Raw genomic sequence first — 17,596 nt, 5'->3', positions numbered from 1 at the left:
ACTGGTGACATAAGTTAAGTCATACAGATGTCATGCTGAAGTATAGCAGTTCATACCTCAGAGTGATGCTCATCGTTCTGTTGTAACACCTCCATGCACAGCTCTCCTAGTCTGATCATGTCTTCCAACTTCTTCTCTGGTGATGACTGGCTGCTGTCTGCTGACACCACATATGACACTATGTTCACACAAAACATCTACTCTCTTCCCTCTCATTCCTTCAAAACATATCTAACAGCACTCATGTGTGTGGCGGTATTCAAATGTTATTGTGTGAAACCTTCGATCTGGGCGTAGTCAGTCAACTGCTGGTAATTGATGAGAGCGGCTTTTTCCAGGCACTTCTGAACGATCTTCTGCATCTCTTCTGGTGGGACGGCTGTGGTTATGTCTTTCATAAGAACCTGGGGAATAGTAGGTTAAAATACTCATTCATCATGCTACATGCTATTTAAAGTTGGACTTCATTGATGAGACATGCAAGAACCTCGCCACCTATTGTATCTTTACATTCAGAATATACATTAATGCATACCCTTTTATCCAAAGTAACCTGTAGTCTGAACAAATGCATTTTTACTAGGATTCTTGACTAACTCATGACCTTGGGATTGTTAGCGCTTTAAAAACGTAGCTAAAATGTACATTCTCACACAAAGCTATTGAATAGATTGAGACCAAGTAGTAGTATAGATTTTCTTTTTGTCACTTTTGGAGCTTGAACCATTTATTTATGGTGTCTGCAAAAGAGCACCATGGACATTCTGAAATAATAACATGAAGGTGAATAAAGAAAAGACAATTTGTAAGAAAATCCAGCAAAGAGCATAAAATGCATTTTTCGTAAATTTTGCCCCACAGAAATAACCCTTTTTCATTAAGCATTTGGAGTGCCAGGCATGCACAGTTAATGGGCAGACACTCACCCTTTCTAGAAGAGACAACGTGGCTTTAAGGGCCCCCTCCGGTCTCCCAAAGGGGAAACAGTACCTACAGGCAAAGAGACAAGCAACTAAACAAACTCGAATAGTAATTAACTGGAGGCTTAGATACAAAAAAGTCCAAGGAAACTCTGAGCACAAGCTGAAGAGGGAGCTATCATGGGACAATAATTACATCTTTTAAATAGAGATGTTTTCCAAAGGCTGTCGAGTAGGACAGGTGTCAGCTCGTGTACGGACAATGCCCGACGAAATGAATGAACGCAAAGCGAAGTGGTTCTTGTGGAGGCCTCACGCCACAGGTGTGAGAATGTCCCGAGAAAAGCCCTCGTCCCCTTTTCATGCGTGCGGGGCAAGAGGCACACTTACCAAGTGACTCAACAAGCTTTAATAAGCTTGGGTTGGGAACTACGCTTAATCCCTGACACGCCCCGCACCGGCCTTGCTTCTGTCTGGTATCTATTTGCATAATCCTAGACATTTGTTTGTAGCTTTTGTTTGAGTGGTTTTAACTGATTATTAGGGACCGCCGTAACCGCAAGACTCTCTTTACTGGTGGATCCAGAGTGCCGCAGAGGGTCTGGCGAGGGGTCACATCAAAACGGGGAACCATCAGGAGGATGTGTTGTGAATGTTGAAATGGTTACACATTACTTTTACAGTTTTCAAGCATTACATTTATGCATTTGGGAGACGCTTTTATCCAAAAAGCATTACAAGGTTTTCATTGTTTTTTATCAGTATTTGTGTTCCCATTGTTCGAACCCATTACCTTTGGCAATGCTGTTCAGTACCACTCAGCTACACAAGATTAGGACAGGATTAGGACAAGTCAACCAGCCCATATTAGCGTCTGTCTAGTTTGCCTAATACCAAATTAACACATTAGTTCTAAAATATCAGAGAGTTTGTTGGTATGCAGGATCACTAATGTCAACAACAAAATGTATAAAAATTTTCCGCTGTTCTTTTTATTGTACTTGCATTTAAAGATACACTTTTTAAAAAAATGCTCATTTTCCAGCTCCCCTAGAGTTAAACATTTGATTTTTACTTTATTGGAATCCATTCAGCAGATCTCTGGGTCTGGCGGTACCACTTTTAGCATAGCTTAGCATAATCCATTGAATCTGATTAGACCATTAGCATTGCACTCAAAAATGACCAAAGAGTTTCGATATTTTTCCTATTAAAAACTTGACTCTTCTGTAGTTACATTGTGTACTAAGACTAACGGAAATTTTCAAGGCCGGTTTAGCTAGGAACTATACTCTCATTCTGGCGTAGTAATCAAGGACTTTGCTGGAGGCGCAATACAGTGCCTGAAATAGTCCCCTTGGTAACTTTCAATAGCAGAGGACTATTTTGGGGCACTGCGTACATGATGTAACTACAGAAGAGTCAAGTTTTAAATAGGAAAAATATCAAAACTCTTTGGTTATTTTTTGCGCAATGCTAATGGTCTAATCAGATTCAATAGATTATGCTAAGCTATGCTGAAAGTGACACGGAGATCGGCTGAATGGATTCCAAAACAATAAAAATCAAATTTTAACTCTTAGGGGAGCTGGAAAATTAGCATTTTTCAAAAAAAGGTGGAGTTTCCCTTTAATCTTTTATACAGTATTTAGCATTGTTGTTGTCAGAACAGACATGGGATCCAAGTTTTTGAGACTATCATTGAGAAGAATTGTACCACTTTTTCAATCTTTATATGAATTAAGTATGTTATGCTAAATAATAATAATTAAAGACAGAAACAGAGCAGGCTGGCAGATGTGTGAGCTTTACTCACCTGAAATGTGTGATCTGCTTCTCCAACAAAGTCAACAATCTGCTCCGGATCTCCTCAAACTCCTGCTTCTCCTGCTCTGTAACTGTGCCCATACCATCCGGCCTGCCAAAACAGCGAAGAAACATTATGGTTCGTATTTAATTCTTCACAGCACCTGTTCATTCTTCACGACTGCCCTTGAATGGAGTGCTTAAACTTCTTGAAGTATTTTTAAAATTTAAAATAGTTTTTTTTTTCAAATATTTAGGAGAACAAAGCTCCTACTGAAGGGTCAACAACAATCAGAAACCTTACACATCCAAGGCTATGTTTACACAACAACGGTGTATTAAAACAACTAAAAAGTTTTTATTTTGCGTTTTTAAAACATTTCGACAAAGCTTTCAGAAAGATCCATTTTAAAGCCCCACTGTGGGGAAATCAGGTTTTTATTGTTGTTTTTATGTCTATGTGGTGTTTAAAAACAAGCCATGTGCAAATTCATCATTTATGCTACGCTGAACTGATTGCAGCACAGCTGCTTCAGCTTTGCTTCTGTGCTGCTCACACATGCAGGGTGAGTGCTGTAACCTGTTAAAGAGCACCTATTGTCCAAATCATGATTTTACATTTCCTTTGGTGTGTAAGTGTGTATTAGTACATGTTAACAATATGCAAAAGGTACAAACCCCAAAGTAAACAATGACACGAGTTATGGTCTATAACGTAAATCTCTTTTCTTCGACTACAACAAACACATGGATTGTAGGCAACAGTTTACTTCCTGGGATTGGTGATGTAGACAAGAGCGACATTATCATAAATCCTCCTGCTTCGAACTCGCAGCCTGTAAGTTAACTCCTGTTAGCATTGCATTGTGCGCGAATCTTTCAAACATGGTAAGGAACATCACATTTCCGCCTGAGGTCAGAGGTATTTAGACCAATCACATGGTACAGATTAGCTGGCCAATCAGGGACACAGAGCATTTCAAATCCATGGTTTCAGGAAGAAACTGAAATCTGGAGCAACAAAAATGCACAGTATGTGGAAAATAATGTTTTTTTTTACCATAAACCATGCAAACCCATTGTATCATACCAAATACACAAAATAATGTTGTTTTTAGCAATAAAATAGGTGCTCTTTAACATCAGCGCTTAAATATTAGTGCGCCGAAGTTCACGTAAGCACTGTGTGAAAACGAACTTAGCAGTTATGCGTCTAAAAACTGCCGAGGGCAGAGGGTTTATTAGGGTTGGAACAAAACTCTGCAGGACAGTGTCCCTCCAGGACCAGGGTTCCCCACCCCTGGTGTAGAGCCAAATATTAGCTGTTATAAAGCCTGAAGAAATTACTGTTAACAGGTAAAACTGTTGCATATGCTATTATGATGTTCAAAAATAAGTTTTAACCATAGACTGTAAAAAAAGATGGACGTAGTGTCCGTGACGTCACCCATAGGTTTCTGAAGATCGCTTTTGAAGCTTAAAGTAGGCGGTGCCTACCGTCGCCATCTTGGCCGTGCGTCACCATGCATCACTCGCGGATATGCGAAAATGGGTAAAAAGGCAGGACGTGGGTGAAGCTGAGGTGACTGGTTGCTGAAACCAAGCCCGCCTAGCTCGATTCTAGTGACAGCAGTGGCTGTTCAACCGTCACTCAAGTGGCCACGCCCTTAATTATGCAGAACTTTAAGGCTTAATATAATTTAAACGGATGAGTTACAAAAAGATTCAACACCCTCACAGTTTTAATTAGCTATACAGACCAAAAACCATTTTGTAACCAGGCTGTAAACAAATTATTTCAGCTGTAAATTTGGCCATTTTAACAGGAAGGTCAATGGGAATTGACTCCCTTTTGGAGCCTCTAGTGGCCAGTCGATGAATTGCAGTTTAAATCACTTTCGTATTGGCTTCATCAGAGGAAGGTTGCCCCTCGGTTTTAACAAAAATAATTCTAGAGGGAGACTTTAACATGGATCCGTGAAGATGACTAACAACGTTGTATTACGTGACTGGACCAGTAGATGACGATGTTACTTTGTAAAACAACAATTTACAAAACTATGCTAACGTTTGCACTTTGAAACCTGTCATCAAAAGTTAGCATTTCCAAAACCTGATTTTCCCCACAGTGGGACTGTAATCGAACAGCCAGTGTTGTATTCGTGAACAGCTCATTCGAGTCAGGGTCAAGACCGAGTCCAGAGAGGTTTGAGTCCGAGTCAAGACCAAGACCAGAAAAGGTTGAGTCCGAGTCAAGACCGAGTCCACAAAAAGTTGGGTCTGAGAAAATCATGTGTAGTGCCACTCTTTGTTTTAGCACCACTGTCTTATCATTTTGGGTAACAGTGGCTTATCTAATGCTTATATCTCACTGAACGGGTGCGTTTTATTGCACTGCCATGAGGTAAAAGTCATGGCAGTGCAAAAACCTCCTCAGGTCTGACCATCTGACCTCGCGCCAGTCTGATGCGAGCAAAAAATCACCAATCACTGTTCGCGTCAATTTAACATCAGTTTAAAGAAACAGTAATATATATTTTAAAAGTGTGGACTCGTGTGGACTCGGGATTAAGTCCGATTCCAAATGTATGCGAGTACGAGTCAAGAACGAGTCAAAATGCTCACAAGTCCATGACAAGACCAAGACCATTAAAATATGGTCTCGAGACCGAGTCCAAGACCGAGTCTCGAGTACTACAACACTGCGAACAGCCAAACTGGATAAAAACGTTCCTGTTTACAGATGATTAGGATAGGTTAATTTAAGGAATTAAAAATGTAACAAACCACAAAGTAAAAAAAGTAAAAAAGAACTAAAAAAAAAACGAAATAAAAGAATTATATAAAAAACTACAAACATTCTTTTTACAAATCACATTAAGGTATTTCAAGAAGGAATAATTTAACAAACAGCTGAAAAGTTTTTTTTAATACAAAATAAACAAACCAAAAGACTACAAACAAACATAAATCACGTAACAAAATGTTAATTTAAACTAAAGTAAAATCACCATATAGCTGCTTCAGAAACCTACAGAATACACAAACTACACAATAAAGTGTAGCCAGCATATGTCTTACCCATTAAGCATTACACAATTACACTTCTAAAGTAATCATTTCAAACTTTGGTTGTAAGCCACCAACAATGGGCAGTTAAGTTGGAGGGCGTTGTGTCCTGCTATCCAAACCCTCCACACATGTTGAAAAGCCCAGATTAGCAGTGAAGAGAAAGCTTTTTCCTTCACATGCAGAGGTAAAGGCAACTTGTAAACCAGTCTGTCCTTCAAATCCCTCTCGCCGTTAAATGAAATCTGTCTTTTCTTTGCGACAAGAACCAGCTTATCCCAAGAGGACACAATAAGGGGGTGTGAAAAGTGCCAGAAGATGTGTGTGTGTGAACAAGTGGGGGGTAACAGAGAGAAATGGAAAAAAATCTCTATTCTACGTTATAGTAAAGGCTAAGGAGTGTATAAACTCAACATCGACCCTTTAATCTCTTTGCCTTTGTCTGTAGTACTGCGTAGGCTCATTAATTGTAAAGGAAGTCCTCTTATTTTAAACTGCTGCTAACAAGAGGCATGGGAATTGAACTGTTAGCACAACGGGGAAATCACTCTGGTTAACAGTATATCCTCACTCGTACTGTAGTTCAAGCTTGGCTACCAGTACATCGTCGAACCGAGGACTGTATGAGCCTTACAGCTTCAGTCGATAATTAGGTCTCTCACAATTCACAAATCCTCCCAGTGGCTTGCCTAATGTTCAACAAATCCTTCAAATCTTGAAACACATCCAACTCCGCCGTACGTAACACAACACTGTTAGTTTTGCTTATTAAGGCATTGCACAGTATCACTATTATTTTCATACTCGAGTTTAAAGAGAAAAAATGTGTGGACACCCAGAAAAGTCTCAAAAAATTTCCAGTGTGCCTTCTGTGTGAACGCAAACGATTTCCGTAATTGATTCTGGGATACCTACTGTAAAAGGCACCGACAACCAACAATCCCTGAAACACTCATAAGGTGTCCTGTCCTATTGGGGGGCTGACATATTGTCTGTCCCTAATGAAGCGAAGGCATTTGAGAGGAGTGAAACCCTGATCCCACCCACAGCCAGTCAACAAGGGTTAACCAGCGACGGGAGACTTGGGAAACTCCAACCTGTTCGATAACCTCAACTGCTACAGTCGCCATCTTCAATGACAGATGGGGTTGGTACCTATCCGATCATATCAAGACCACATGGGCAAGATAGAAGTGATGACACCCTGGATGTATGTCATGCTTACAGTTTTGAGTAACTGAGCGTGCAGGCTGGTAAATACTCTTGTCACATGGGGCAGCCAAGCATGATGGACAGGCGAGAGAGAGAGAGAGGGGTTGTAGTGAGACTGACAGGTGAGAAAGAGGTTAGATTGTGATTACAGTCCCGACTATACTGTAAGCACACAAACCCGCATGTGTCCTATTCCTCCCACAAACTAGCTTAAATGTCTGTTGCCTTGTCGAGCCCAGGGTGCATCTGTCATTCAAAGGTAGACGATGAAGAATGAAACGTGCCGCGAGGGTGTCGTCGCTGACAAACATGTCGTTGAGAAAGTTGCGGTTTAACACATCCTTCACTGCTCATAAGCCGTACCACCATCACTTAAAATCAGAAGGGATTTATATAAAAAACACTGTCAGATTGGGAGACAACATGGATATGGAAGTAAAAACATATTTTTTTAAAGGAAAACACCACTGTTTTTCAATATTTTACTATGTTCTTACCTCAACTTAGATTAATTAATACATACCTATCTTTTTTCAATGCATGCACTTAATCTTTGTACAGTGCGTTGTGAATGTGTTAGCATTTAGCCTAGCCCCATTCATTCCTTAGGATCCAAACAGGGATGAATTTAGAAGCCACCAAAAACTTCCATGTTTTCCCGATTTTAAAGACTGTTACATGCGTAATTACAAGAGTAAGTATGGTGGCACAAAATTTAACTTTTTTTTGGGAGCCATAGGAATGAATTCAGGCTAGGCTAAATGCTAACACATTCAAGAAACGCTGTACAAAGATTAAAAGTGCACGCATTGATAAAATATAGTTATGTATTAATTCATCTAAGTTGAAGTAAGAACATAGTAAAATATTGGAAAACGGTGTTGTTTTCCTTTAAGACAGACCTACCATAATCTTCCATCAAGTAGTTGTGTGATGACATATGATTCTGATTTTAACTTTCCATTACTTAATGAACACATTTGTATTATATATAGTCCGACAACACTGGGAATTTGAGCATTTCTTACAATGGGCTATTCCAGCTGGGCTTGTACCATTAAAGTGTTCAGTAATCTTGCTTTGAAAATGTTACATATTTTTCAGAAAATAGATCTGAATGTGACTGTATATATATTTTTTATATATATATAAACAAACATTCATATACAAATATATGCATTCATATACATACTGTATATTTTTCACATACTGTATTTCCTTTTCAAGTTTTATACTGCAAATCGCATTGAACAAAGCCAATTGTTGAGCTCTTATTGACTGATATATGAGATCAGTTAAGGTTTATCAATGAGCAAATGCGCTCATCTTATCTAAAGGCTGAAGTCGAGGTCATCATATCCAGTGCTGGAGCTGTTGTAATTTTCTTGCTAAGCCTTGAGGTTTCGCACAATAGTTTAAATTCATTTGATTTAAAATGCACCTATTTCATTGCTAAAAAACAACGTTATTTTGTGTATTTGGTATAATACAATGTCTAAAACACATTGTTTTCCACATACCGTACATTTTTGTAGCACCAGATATCCTGCCTTCCTCAAATGCATTGATTTTGTACTAAACTTGTCGATCTGAAAAGCGCTGTGTCCCTGATTGGCCAGCTCATCCGTATGTTGTGACTGGCCGGAAATATGACGCTCCTTACCATGTTTAAAAGATTAAATGCTGACGGGCGTTAAAGGAACAGTATGTAAGAAATGTATAGACCAATTTCGTGTTTGCAAACAGAGATGACGTTTTTTGTGGGCGGAGCCAAACTGGTTGCAGAAAGTGACTGCTCCGCAGTAGGGTTGTGAAGTGTTTTAGCATTAAACCGTGATTTTTATGGATCCGGTGTTCTTTCGAAGTCTGATTCCCCTATGTTTCTCTTTAGTGCACTGTTTCTTATAGCGTTTTAATCACGTTACGTTTATTTTTTAGATAGATAAAAAGTTTAAATGGCTTGGCTACTGATATGCATGTATGTAATGTATATGTATTGTTCTTTTTTCTAAATCAATTATTTTTACAGTCTGAATCGCTAAAGTACATATAAAAGCAATACTATCATGTATTATATATAATAGTGTTTATTAAATATTTCATAATTTTCCTGTTTTCTATTATTTCTTCCTTATATTTATCTTACGTGTTTGTTCTAAAACTATTATAAAAGTATTATGTTTAAACATACATTAAAAAGGCCTGTTTATATATATATATATAACACTTTACATAATGTGTGTGTGTCTGCTATATTGATATATTTATTAAGTATGTAAACATAATAATTTTAGAACAAACAGGAAGAAGACATAAGCTAAGATATAAGGAAATAAAAAGAAATAATAGAAAACGAAAAAATTATGAAATATTTTTAAAAAATTGTGATAATATTGCTTTTTCAGTATAAAAAAACATTTATTCTGAATAAATTATAATTGTAACGTGATAAAAACGCTATAAGAAACACATGGAGGGAACAGACTTTGACAGAACACCGGACATCTTCTCTACTTATTTTCTATTCTAATTATTAAAAGATTCCTAGATGATTTCCTCGCTCCATTCTGTCCGTTTAAGGGCTTATTGTAATCATAAACACCTACGTTTATCTTCAAATGATGTATTTGACGATGGTTTTTTATAAAAATGAAAGCCATCTTTTTTGGCATTCTTATTCTGACACTTAACAGCACAACAGGACATTTTCTAGTGAGTTATCTTGCTCTTTTCACTCGTGTCTAATTCATTTCCACTGTTTTTCTGCAACCGCATTGCGCGCGCAGCTTGAGGTGACGTAACTGTGACGTCTACTCTAAATTGGTCTATATCAGTGTTTCTCAAACTTTTTCAGCCCAAGGACCACTTCATCTTCCAATATTTTTCTGAGGACCACCTAACAGAATCTGACTCTAACACGCCCCCAAAAAAACAACAAAATAAGAAGGATAAGCTAAATTTAAGTTTAATATGCAACTGTTTTAAGTCAAAAACAAATTTTTTAAACACAAATGCAATGCTATGTTCAGAAATTATTATATGAATTTTATTTCATTTGAAAAAGTAAATGTAAAATGAGTTGCAGCTTAATATGAACAACAAACTGCACATGTGAAAAAAAACTGCAATTAAACATACTGTAACAGCCTAGGTCCCACTTAATGTCATTCCAAAGAGCCATTAATTTAAAACTGAGGTGGTGGGTATGTGAAGTTTATGGTCGTATCTATGGTAACAATATAATGCTGAAAAAAATTCCCCTTAATGTCCAAAATCACTGAATTACAGGGATTTTACACATGAAACAAAAACTAGTACATTACAAAACTAATAGATCTGTGGATTTTAGCTGCTTTAAGTTTATGCTTGACATTAAGCTTTATTCTACATTCAAATAGGTAAATAAGATCCATATCACACTCATTGAGAATTTAACTCATTTACTCACTTCAGTGCACATATCAAAAAAGTTTATAACATGGAACATAACATTGTTTTATGCAGTTTTTTGTCAAAGCTAATTATTACAGTAGCCCTATTTCAACAACAACAGCCATCTTAATAATTGGCAAACATTAGGCTAGCTTCTAATAAGACAGAATATGTTTTTAGATTTCGCAAGAGCTGTGAAATCAAGTGTATGTTTGTCAGCACGATACGCATACAGTGGTGCAAATGAACTGTTACTCGTTTAAATTGCATTATTGTGTGAGAACGATGCTTTGAATTTTGGAAAAACGGCAGTTTCATTTATTAAGACATGTAACGTAAATGTCATTGTTGATTAGCAAGTCATAATTGAGCAGACTTATCAGACAACAATTGTCGGAAAAGGCAGTGTTTTAAAGCTGGAAATACAACAAATAAAGTTAAAACAGCCATAGAGTCCGGTCTCTTAACTCACCACAGTCAGCTATCGCGTCTTGAGACGCGGGCGTGAGCGGGGGAGGCGATCGCGTTGAACTTGTGGACCAAAGCGCGAATATAAACACGTGACACAGCTGCTCGCACCAGTCACGTGACTCGCTCTGCAGCTCATGCTGTATGAAACAGACGCACGCGCATCAACTCGTAACTGTAGGGCCCGTTGTCTAACTTACTAAATTTATTCTAGAGATGTCTTTTTTACAGACTACATAAAGGGACGGATCATATTACCTTGGGGGCCGGGTCTGACCCGTGGGCCGCACATTGAATAGCCCTGGTATAAACACTTGCCTAATTTAGGTCATCTTTTGGCGGACCACTAGGGGGGTTTGGCGGACCACTAGTGGTCCGCGGACCACACTTTGAGAATTACTGGTCTATATCAATTAATCATAAAATGGCCCTGATATGTCACTAGACATTAAAAAAATCATTTTCATTTCAAATACTTATATCACTGACAACAGTGGTCTGGCCAGGATATTGTCATTTAAAAAGTGGAGTTGCAGCCCTCAACTGATGTTAATGTTGTCATTTTGTGTATTGGCCACCAGTAGTGTGATTGCAGTACCAGTTTTAGCCACAAGTTTTGTTATTGCAATACTAGTTTTGGCCAAAATCCTACATACTGTTCCTTTAACTTACAAGCTGTGAGTCCGAAGCGGGAGGTATTATGATAATGTCTGTCTTGTATACGTCCACAGGCCCAGGAAGTAAACTGTTGCCTACAATTTGTGTGTTTGTGAATTTTCGTTTAACTTGGGGTTTGTACCTTTTGCATATTGTTAACATGTACTAATACACACTTACACACCAAAGGAAACGTAAAATTGTGAATCGGACAATAGTTGCTCTTTAAGTGCATTTTTCCCTGAATTTTAACAACTAGAAGCGGTTACATATTATGTGTGTTCACTGAGATGAAACCCATGACCTTTTGCTCTGCTAATGCAACGCTCGAGCTACAGGACCCTAAGTGCATTCTGCACTTCGATTTAGATTTATTATTTACTTTTTATTCTTTGACTTCTGAAATATCATCCACTATATATATTCCCATGCACAGTCTATGGGCTCTGCTTCTCTGAGCAGTCATTATTCAAATAAAACCTTCACCCATAAAAAGCTACTCATGCCAATTTCTCTCATTTGTAACTAGTGATTAGCTGGAGAGCCTAATCATTACTCTTCCTAATTGACTAAATTGGCCATCAAAGAGACGGAGCACATCCGTGTGTATTTAACATGAAGCAAGTCAATTGCCGGGTGATTCGAGGTAAGTGGAAAATGAACGCCTTTCAATAGCACAGCGTACAGGCTGAACACAAAAGACTTCGCCAACAAGTGAACAGGAAAAGCTCGAACCCTGATCATCTCTCTCTCTTTTTTTAGGGATTGTCAAAAATATCATGCATAAGAAAAAAAGTCAAAGATAAATTACTAACTTAAAAAAAAAGAAGCACTGGCGGCTGGTGTATTTAGGGTTTAATTGCTTTGCATTTTGTGATAACGGGGAGCCATTAATTAATTTACCAAGCATTCGCTCACACTCTCTATGACTGATGCTGGAACATGGCTGCCACGCTGAGCTGCGTCTCCCCAGTGATTCAAGCATTTCTTCAGTTTTTTACTTCCTTTTGTGTGACCACCCATTATGCTTGCACAAAGAGTTTTTGTCCTCTTGTTGTAATCTATCAAACATGTGGGGCTTCATTTGTTTGACACAAATGAAATCCTTGATTTCAAACACTTACCATGAAAGATTTAAAAATGCACAACCTCTAAGAAAGACTGCTGCTTTAAAAGTACAATAGTGCTTTGTTCAAGTACTTGCTTATGTGAGTAACAAACAATTTTTTAGAGTGGGATGGGAAATTTAATTTTTTCTAATAAAATAACTACCTTTAATAAAATGTACCTACTTTAGCCAACATACATGCATCTTAAACAGGGCATTGTTATTATTATTATTATACAATCTGAAATGCTTTATGTCTATGGTATATGTATCCAGAATTATCAGTGTTAAAGGGATAATTCACCCCAAAATGAAAATTCTGTCATCATTTTCTCACTTTCATGTTGTTACAAACCTGTATAAATTTCTTTGTTCTGATGAACATGAAAGAAGATCATGAGCCCCATTTACTTCCATAGTAGGAAAAAAATACACTATGGAAGTGAATGGGGCTCATAAACGATTTGGTTACAAACATTCCCCAAAACATCTTCCTTTGTGTTTTTAACCACATGAAAGTGAGAAAATTATGACAGAGTTTTGATTTTTGTGTGAAATATCCCTTTAAGGCCTCCTATAAAATGAAAACTATGTAATGGTTTGACTTTAAAGGGGACATGTCATGAAAATCTGACTTTTTCCATGTTTAAGTGCTATAATTGGGTCCCCGCTGCGTCTATCAACCTAAAAAATGTGAAAAAGAACAACCCAGTAACTTAGTTTTGGTAAACCCTTCTCTGCAAGCATGTGTGAAAAAATAGGTAATTGAAATTTGGCTCCCCTTGTGATGTCATAAGGGGATAATACCACCACATAATCTGCACTATCCAACCAGGGCACTGCCACTAATTGAAGAGATCAGCTCATTCGCATTTTAAAGGACACACCTAAAAATGGCTCATTTTTGCTCACACCTACAAAATGGCAATTTTAACATGCTATAATTATCTGTGGGGTATTTTGAGCTTAAACTTCACATACGCACTTTGGGGACACTAAAGATTTATTTTACATCTTAAAAAGTCTTGTGAAATGTACCCTTTAAGTTCTGCAAAGTTAAATCTAAAATTCCACCAAAATCCTGAAATAATTTTTATATAAAATTCATAATTCCACAATGAATAAAAATTTAACTTGAAGGCTTTCAGAGGGTCATTGAGTTTTTGCCGTTGTTACCTGTTTCCATGGACGTGCGATGCGCAGAAGGCGTAGCTGTAGTGTAGGAGGGTGGGGTCCACCATAGCGTTGTTATCCGAGAAATCCATTAAGTCTTTCAGGTAGCAGATGTGACGATGGCAGCCCCTCACCCCATATCGAGCGCAGTACTCATCCAGAACAAACACCTGACCTGGGCTAAACCAACCCTGCATAAACAACAACATCGATTATGCTCTATTTAATAAGACAGTGTCATATTTGTTAAGGCCATAATGGCACGATTTGCAAGGGCAATGTTTGTAAAACAATGGAAAGTATGTAAAACGATAATATTAACCAAGGAGTATCTGAAAAACTACCTCTTATATCACATATTTATGATATGTTATTGCTAATTAAAAAAACCATCCATGCTACTAATTCAACGTGTTAGTTTAAGAAACTACAGCTCATTACTGAAGTAACAAGAAGGTAGAAGTGTGTAACAAAAAGCGAGTTGACCTGAGACCTAACATGTGCTCTGAATAAATTAATTTAACAATCAACTTTTTTAAAGCATCATTTCAATGGTTACTGTGGCAGAAAAAAAAATTCGGGTCATACTGTATATTACCCAGTCAGATTCAAGGACTGGAACTATGTTTCGTTTATAGTGTATATTACCATGTACTGTTAAGGTCTGTCATTATTATGAAAACTTACATTGTCGTCTTTGCACTAAGGCTACATCCCATGTCCAAATTTGCTTTACTTTAGCTCAAATATTCTTTATGACATGAGCAAAAGCAAGAAGAACCGCAATAAACATTTTTTTAAGAAAAGTCCGGCTGCCCTCGTACTGGCCCTTGCGGGACCTCCTACTCAGTGCATGAAGTTATGACATTTCAAACAACTTAATTTCTTCCCCAAAACGCATTCACGCTAATTGAACGCGAAGCGGCTAATTTCAGCATGCCTCTCATTTCACGCCAAGATACACACGAAATAACTGCTGCGTGCAAGAAGAGCTCTTCCAAAAAATATTGTTAAAAACACTCTGTCTATTTCCAACATTTAAACAAACGAGTGCAAGGTTAAGTGCAAACAATTAATTCATAAGCAGAAAAGTCACACATAATGCGGGCGGGTGGAGATCGCCGTGAGGCTCCTGTTGCATTCATTAGCTCATTCATCCTTCACATAATAACTAAATTAGGCATGAATCTTACAAACCTAATTAAGACGCCTCCTCTGAAGGAACGCTAGCAAATTAACACTTTGAGGGGGACGCTCGCCCACGACGGTGCGGAGGGCCGCGAGTCAGGGGAACTGTGATGTGTCTCAGACATTCGCGGGAGACCGGCAGTCACGAGGGACTGCGGTACGTGGCTTTGAGTGGCAGTGAAGATGCGGAGACCTTCTGACCTTCATGCAGTGGCAGAAACAGAAAGCTTTATTAAAGACTAACTCATGCATGGAGCGATGGAATGGTGTAGTATTAGAATAAAACTGATATGTGATGTATTTTGAGATACGTGCACTTGATATCTAGGCCCACGATACCTAATCTACACCCTGTCCTATTCTTGATATGCAATAGTCTCTTCATAAAGGTCTGTCTGACCTGAACAAACATGTTGCATTGCTGTTTACATTTCTCCAAGCGGTGGTTAAGGATTTAAATTACTGCCAGATGTTTTATAAGCCCTTCAATATTTATAAATACCATATGCATAAACTTAGTTATGTTGCGCTAAGAGCATCTAACCTCATAACGGCCAAACAAGTCTAATAATGCTGTTTGTGGAAATAAATACTGATGACAAGCTACTCATCATTTACCTGCTATTTTGAAAAATTTATTTGCTACACTAGATGCAATCTACACTTAAGCTCACTACACTGACTGTACTCAAGTACACCGAAGCTATTGGGGTGCAAAAACTTGATTTATTCATTTAAAACAACTGATGCATTTGTCGATTAATAAATAATAATCGCCAGATTATTAATCGATTATAAAAAACGTTAGTTGCACCCCAACTTAAAGCAATTTAAATTGAAGACATACAAAACATTTCCGAACTTATCATTAGTTTATCTTACATTTTTTCAACTAGGATTTTATGATGAAATCTAGGATTGAGATAAGAAGTTAGAATAAAATCTGGAATTTTATCTAGGATTTTATCTTGAAGATTTTTTTTTCAAATGCATAGAATTAATATTCATATAATAAATATGTACTTAAAATTTTTAGCTACTACATTTTCTCAATTCACTCGCCGTTGGCAAAGAATGCTAACTTTGGATGCTGCTTATATCTTTCCCTGGCAGCTACCACACGTCTTTCAACTTTTCCCATTGACTTTTATTGTACTCCTCAAGATTTTCTCGTTCCATTCGTCCCTTCTTTGTCACAGTCCGTCTCTTCCCATGTTGGTCAGATCTATTAATATTGCACCATTCAGGGCTGAGGCACGGTGGCCCAGTGCCGAGCCGAGTGCCACAAGATGTTCCACTCTGGCAAACAGATGGCCTCCTCGTGTCTTGGCTCCTAGCGCTCAATTAACCACTAACGACTGACTGAGACGGCAGAAGAATCGTCCTAGCAAACACGGCCCAGTCTGGCTATCTAAGATGGGGGTGGGGGGAGATGAAGAAATAAAGACAGCACACATACACACAGAAAATGAGAGATGGACCATAAAACCTTGGTTGTGGCAATTTGATTTTTTTAAACTAAATGTTTTGATGGCAAAGAAAGCAAAAACATTAAGTTGATATATGTATTCTATATTTTATTCCTTTTTTTAAGTTACAGAAAAACAAAATGAGTATTTAAAGGATTAGTCCATTTTCTTAAAAAAAAAAAAATCCAGATAATTTACTCACCATCATATCATCCAAAATGTTGATGTCTTTCTTTGGTCAGTCGAGAAGAAATTATGTTTTTTAAAGAAAACATTCCAGGATTTTTCTCATTTTAATGGACTTTAATGGACCCCAACACGTAACAAATTTAATAAAGTTTCAAATTGCAGTTTCAAAGGACTCTAAACGATCCCAAACAAGGCATAAGGGTCTTATCTAATGAAACAATTGTCATTTTTGACAAGAAAAGTAAAAAATATGCATTTTTAAACCACAACTTCTTGTCTATCTCTGGTCCTGTGACGCGCCAGCGCGACCTCACGTAATTGCGTAATGCCGTGGAAAGGTCACGTGTTACATATATGAAACGCACATTTGCGGACCATTTTAAACAATAAACTGACACAAAGACATGAATTATTATCATTCGACATACTCCAACGTCGGAACGGTCCTCTTTCTCCACGCTTGTAAAAACTGGGGCGTAGTTTCGATACGTCATCCGTGACCTCTTGACGTCATGACGTATTGCGTGAGGTCGCGCTGGCGCGTCACAGGAACGAAGATAGACGAGAAGTTGTGGTTTAAAAGTGCATATTTTAATTTTCTTGTCAAAAATGACAATCGTTTCCCTAGGTAAGACCCTTATGCCTCGTTCAGGATCGTTTAGAGTCCTTTGAAACTGCAATTTTAAACTGCATTAAATCTATTAAGTGTTGGGGTCCATTAAAGTCCATTAAAATGAGAAAAATCCTGGAATGTTTTCCTCAAAAAACATAATTTCTTCTCGACTGAACAAAGAAAGACATCAACATTTTGGATGACATTGTGGTGAGTAAATTATCTGGATTTTTTTTAAGAAAATGTGCTAATCCTTTTATATAATGAAAAGTGGTGTTACCGATAAAGGATT

At 37.8% G+C, this 17,596-nt stretch overlaps 1 protein-coding gene across 10 annotated transcripts in view; it reads right to left on the bottom strand.

The window, feature by feature from the left end:
- Nucleotides 1-17,596, bottom strand: part of cadps2 (Ca++-dependent secretion activator 2) — a 158,087-nt gene that overhangs the window by 35,202 nt on the left and 105,289 nt on the right. For 6 of the 10 annotated variants that reach the window (XM_065292022.2, XM_065292026.2, XM_065292025.2 and 3 more), the window contains exons 13-17: nucleotides 13,849-14,036; nucleotides 2,737-2,838; nucleotides 927-990; nucleotides 281-404; nucleotides 57-160 (exon numbers count right to left, since the gene is read on the bottom strand). In XM_065292022.2, coding sequence (XP_065148094.1) covers nucleotides 57-160; nucleotides 281-404; nucleotides 927-990; nucleotides 2,737-2,838; nucleotides 13,849-14,036 — 582 coding nt within the window. The remainder of the gene's footprint in view (nucleotides 1-56; nucleotides 161-280; nucleotides 405-926; nucleotides 991-2,736; nucleotides 2,839-13,848; nucleotides 14,037-17,596) is intronic. The other 4 variants (XM_065292024.2, XM_065292031.2, XM_065292030.2 and 1 more) reach the window with 1 other exon arrangement.

Source organism: Paramisgurnus dabryanus, chromosome 23, assembly GCF_030506205.2.
Source record: "Paramisgurnus dabryanus chromosome 23, PD_genome_1.1, whole genome shotgun sequence".
Lineage (NCBI taxonomy): Eukaryota > Metazoa > Chordata > Actinopteri > Cypriniformes > Cobitidae > Paramisgurnus > Paramisgurnus dabryanus.
The sequence above is the reverse complement of the archived record's forward strand: the minus strand, read 5'-3'. Positions and strand labels throughout refer to the sequence as shown.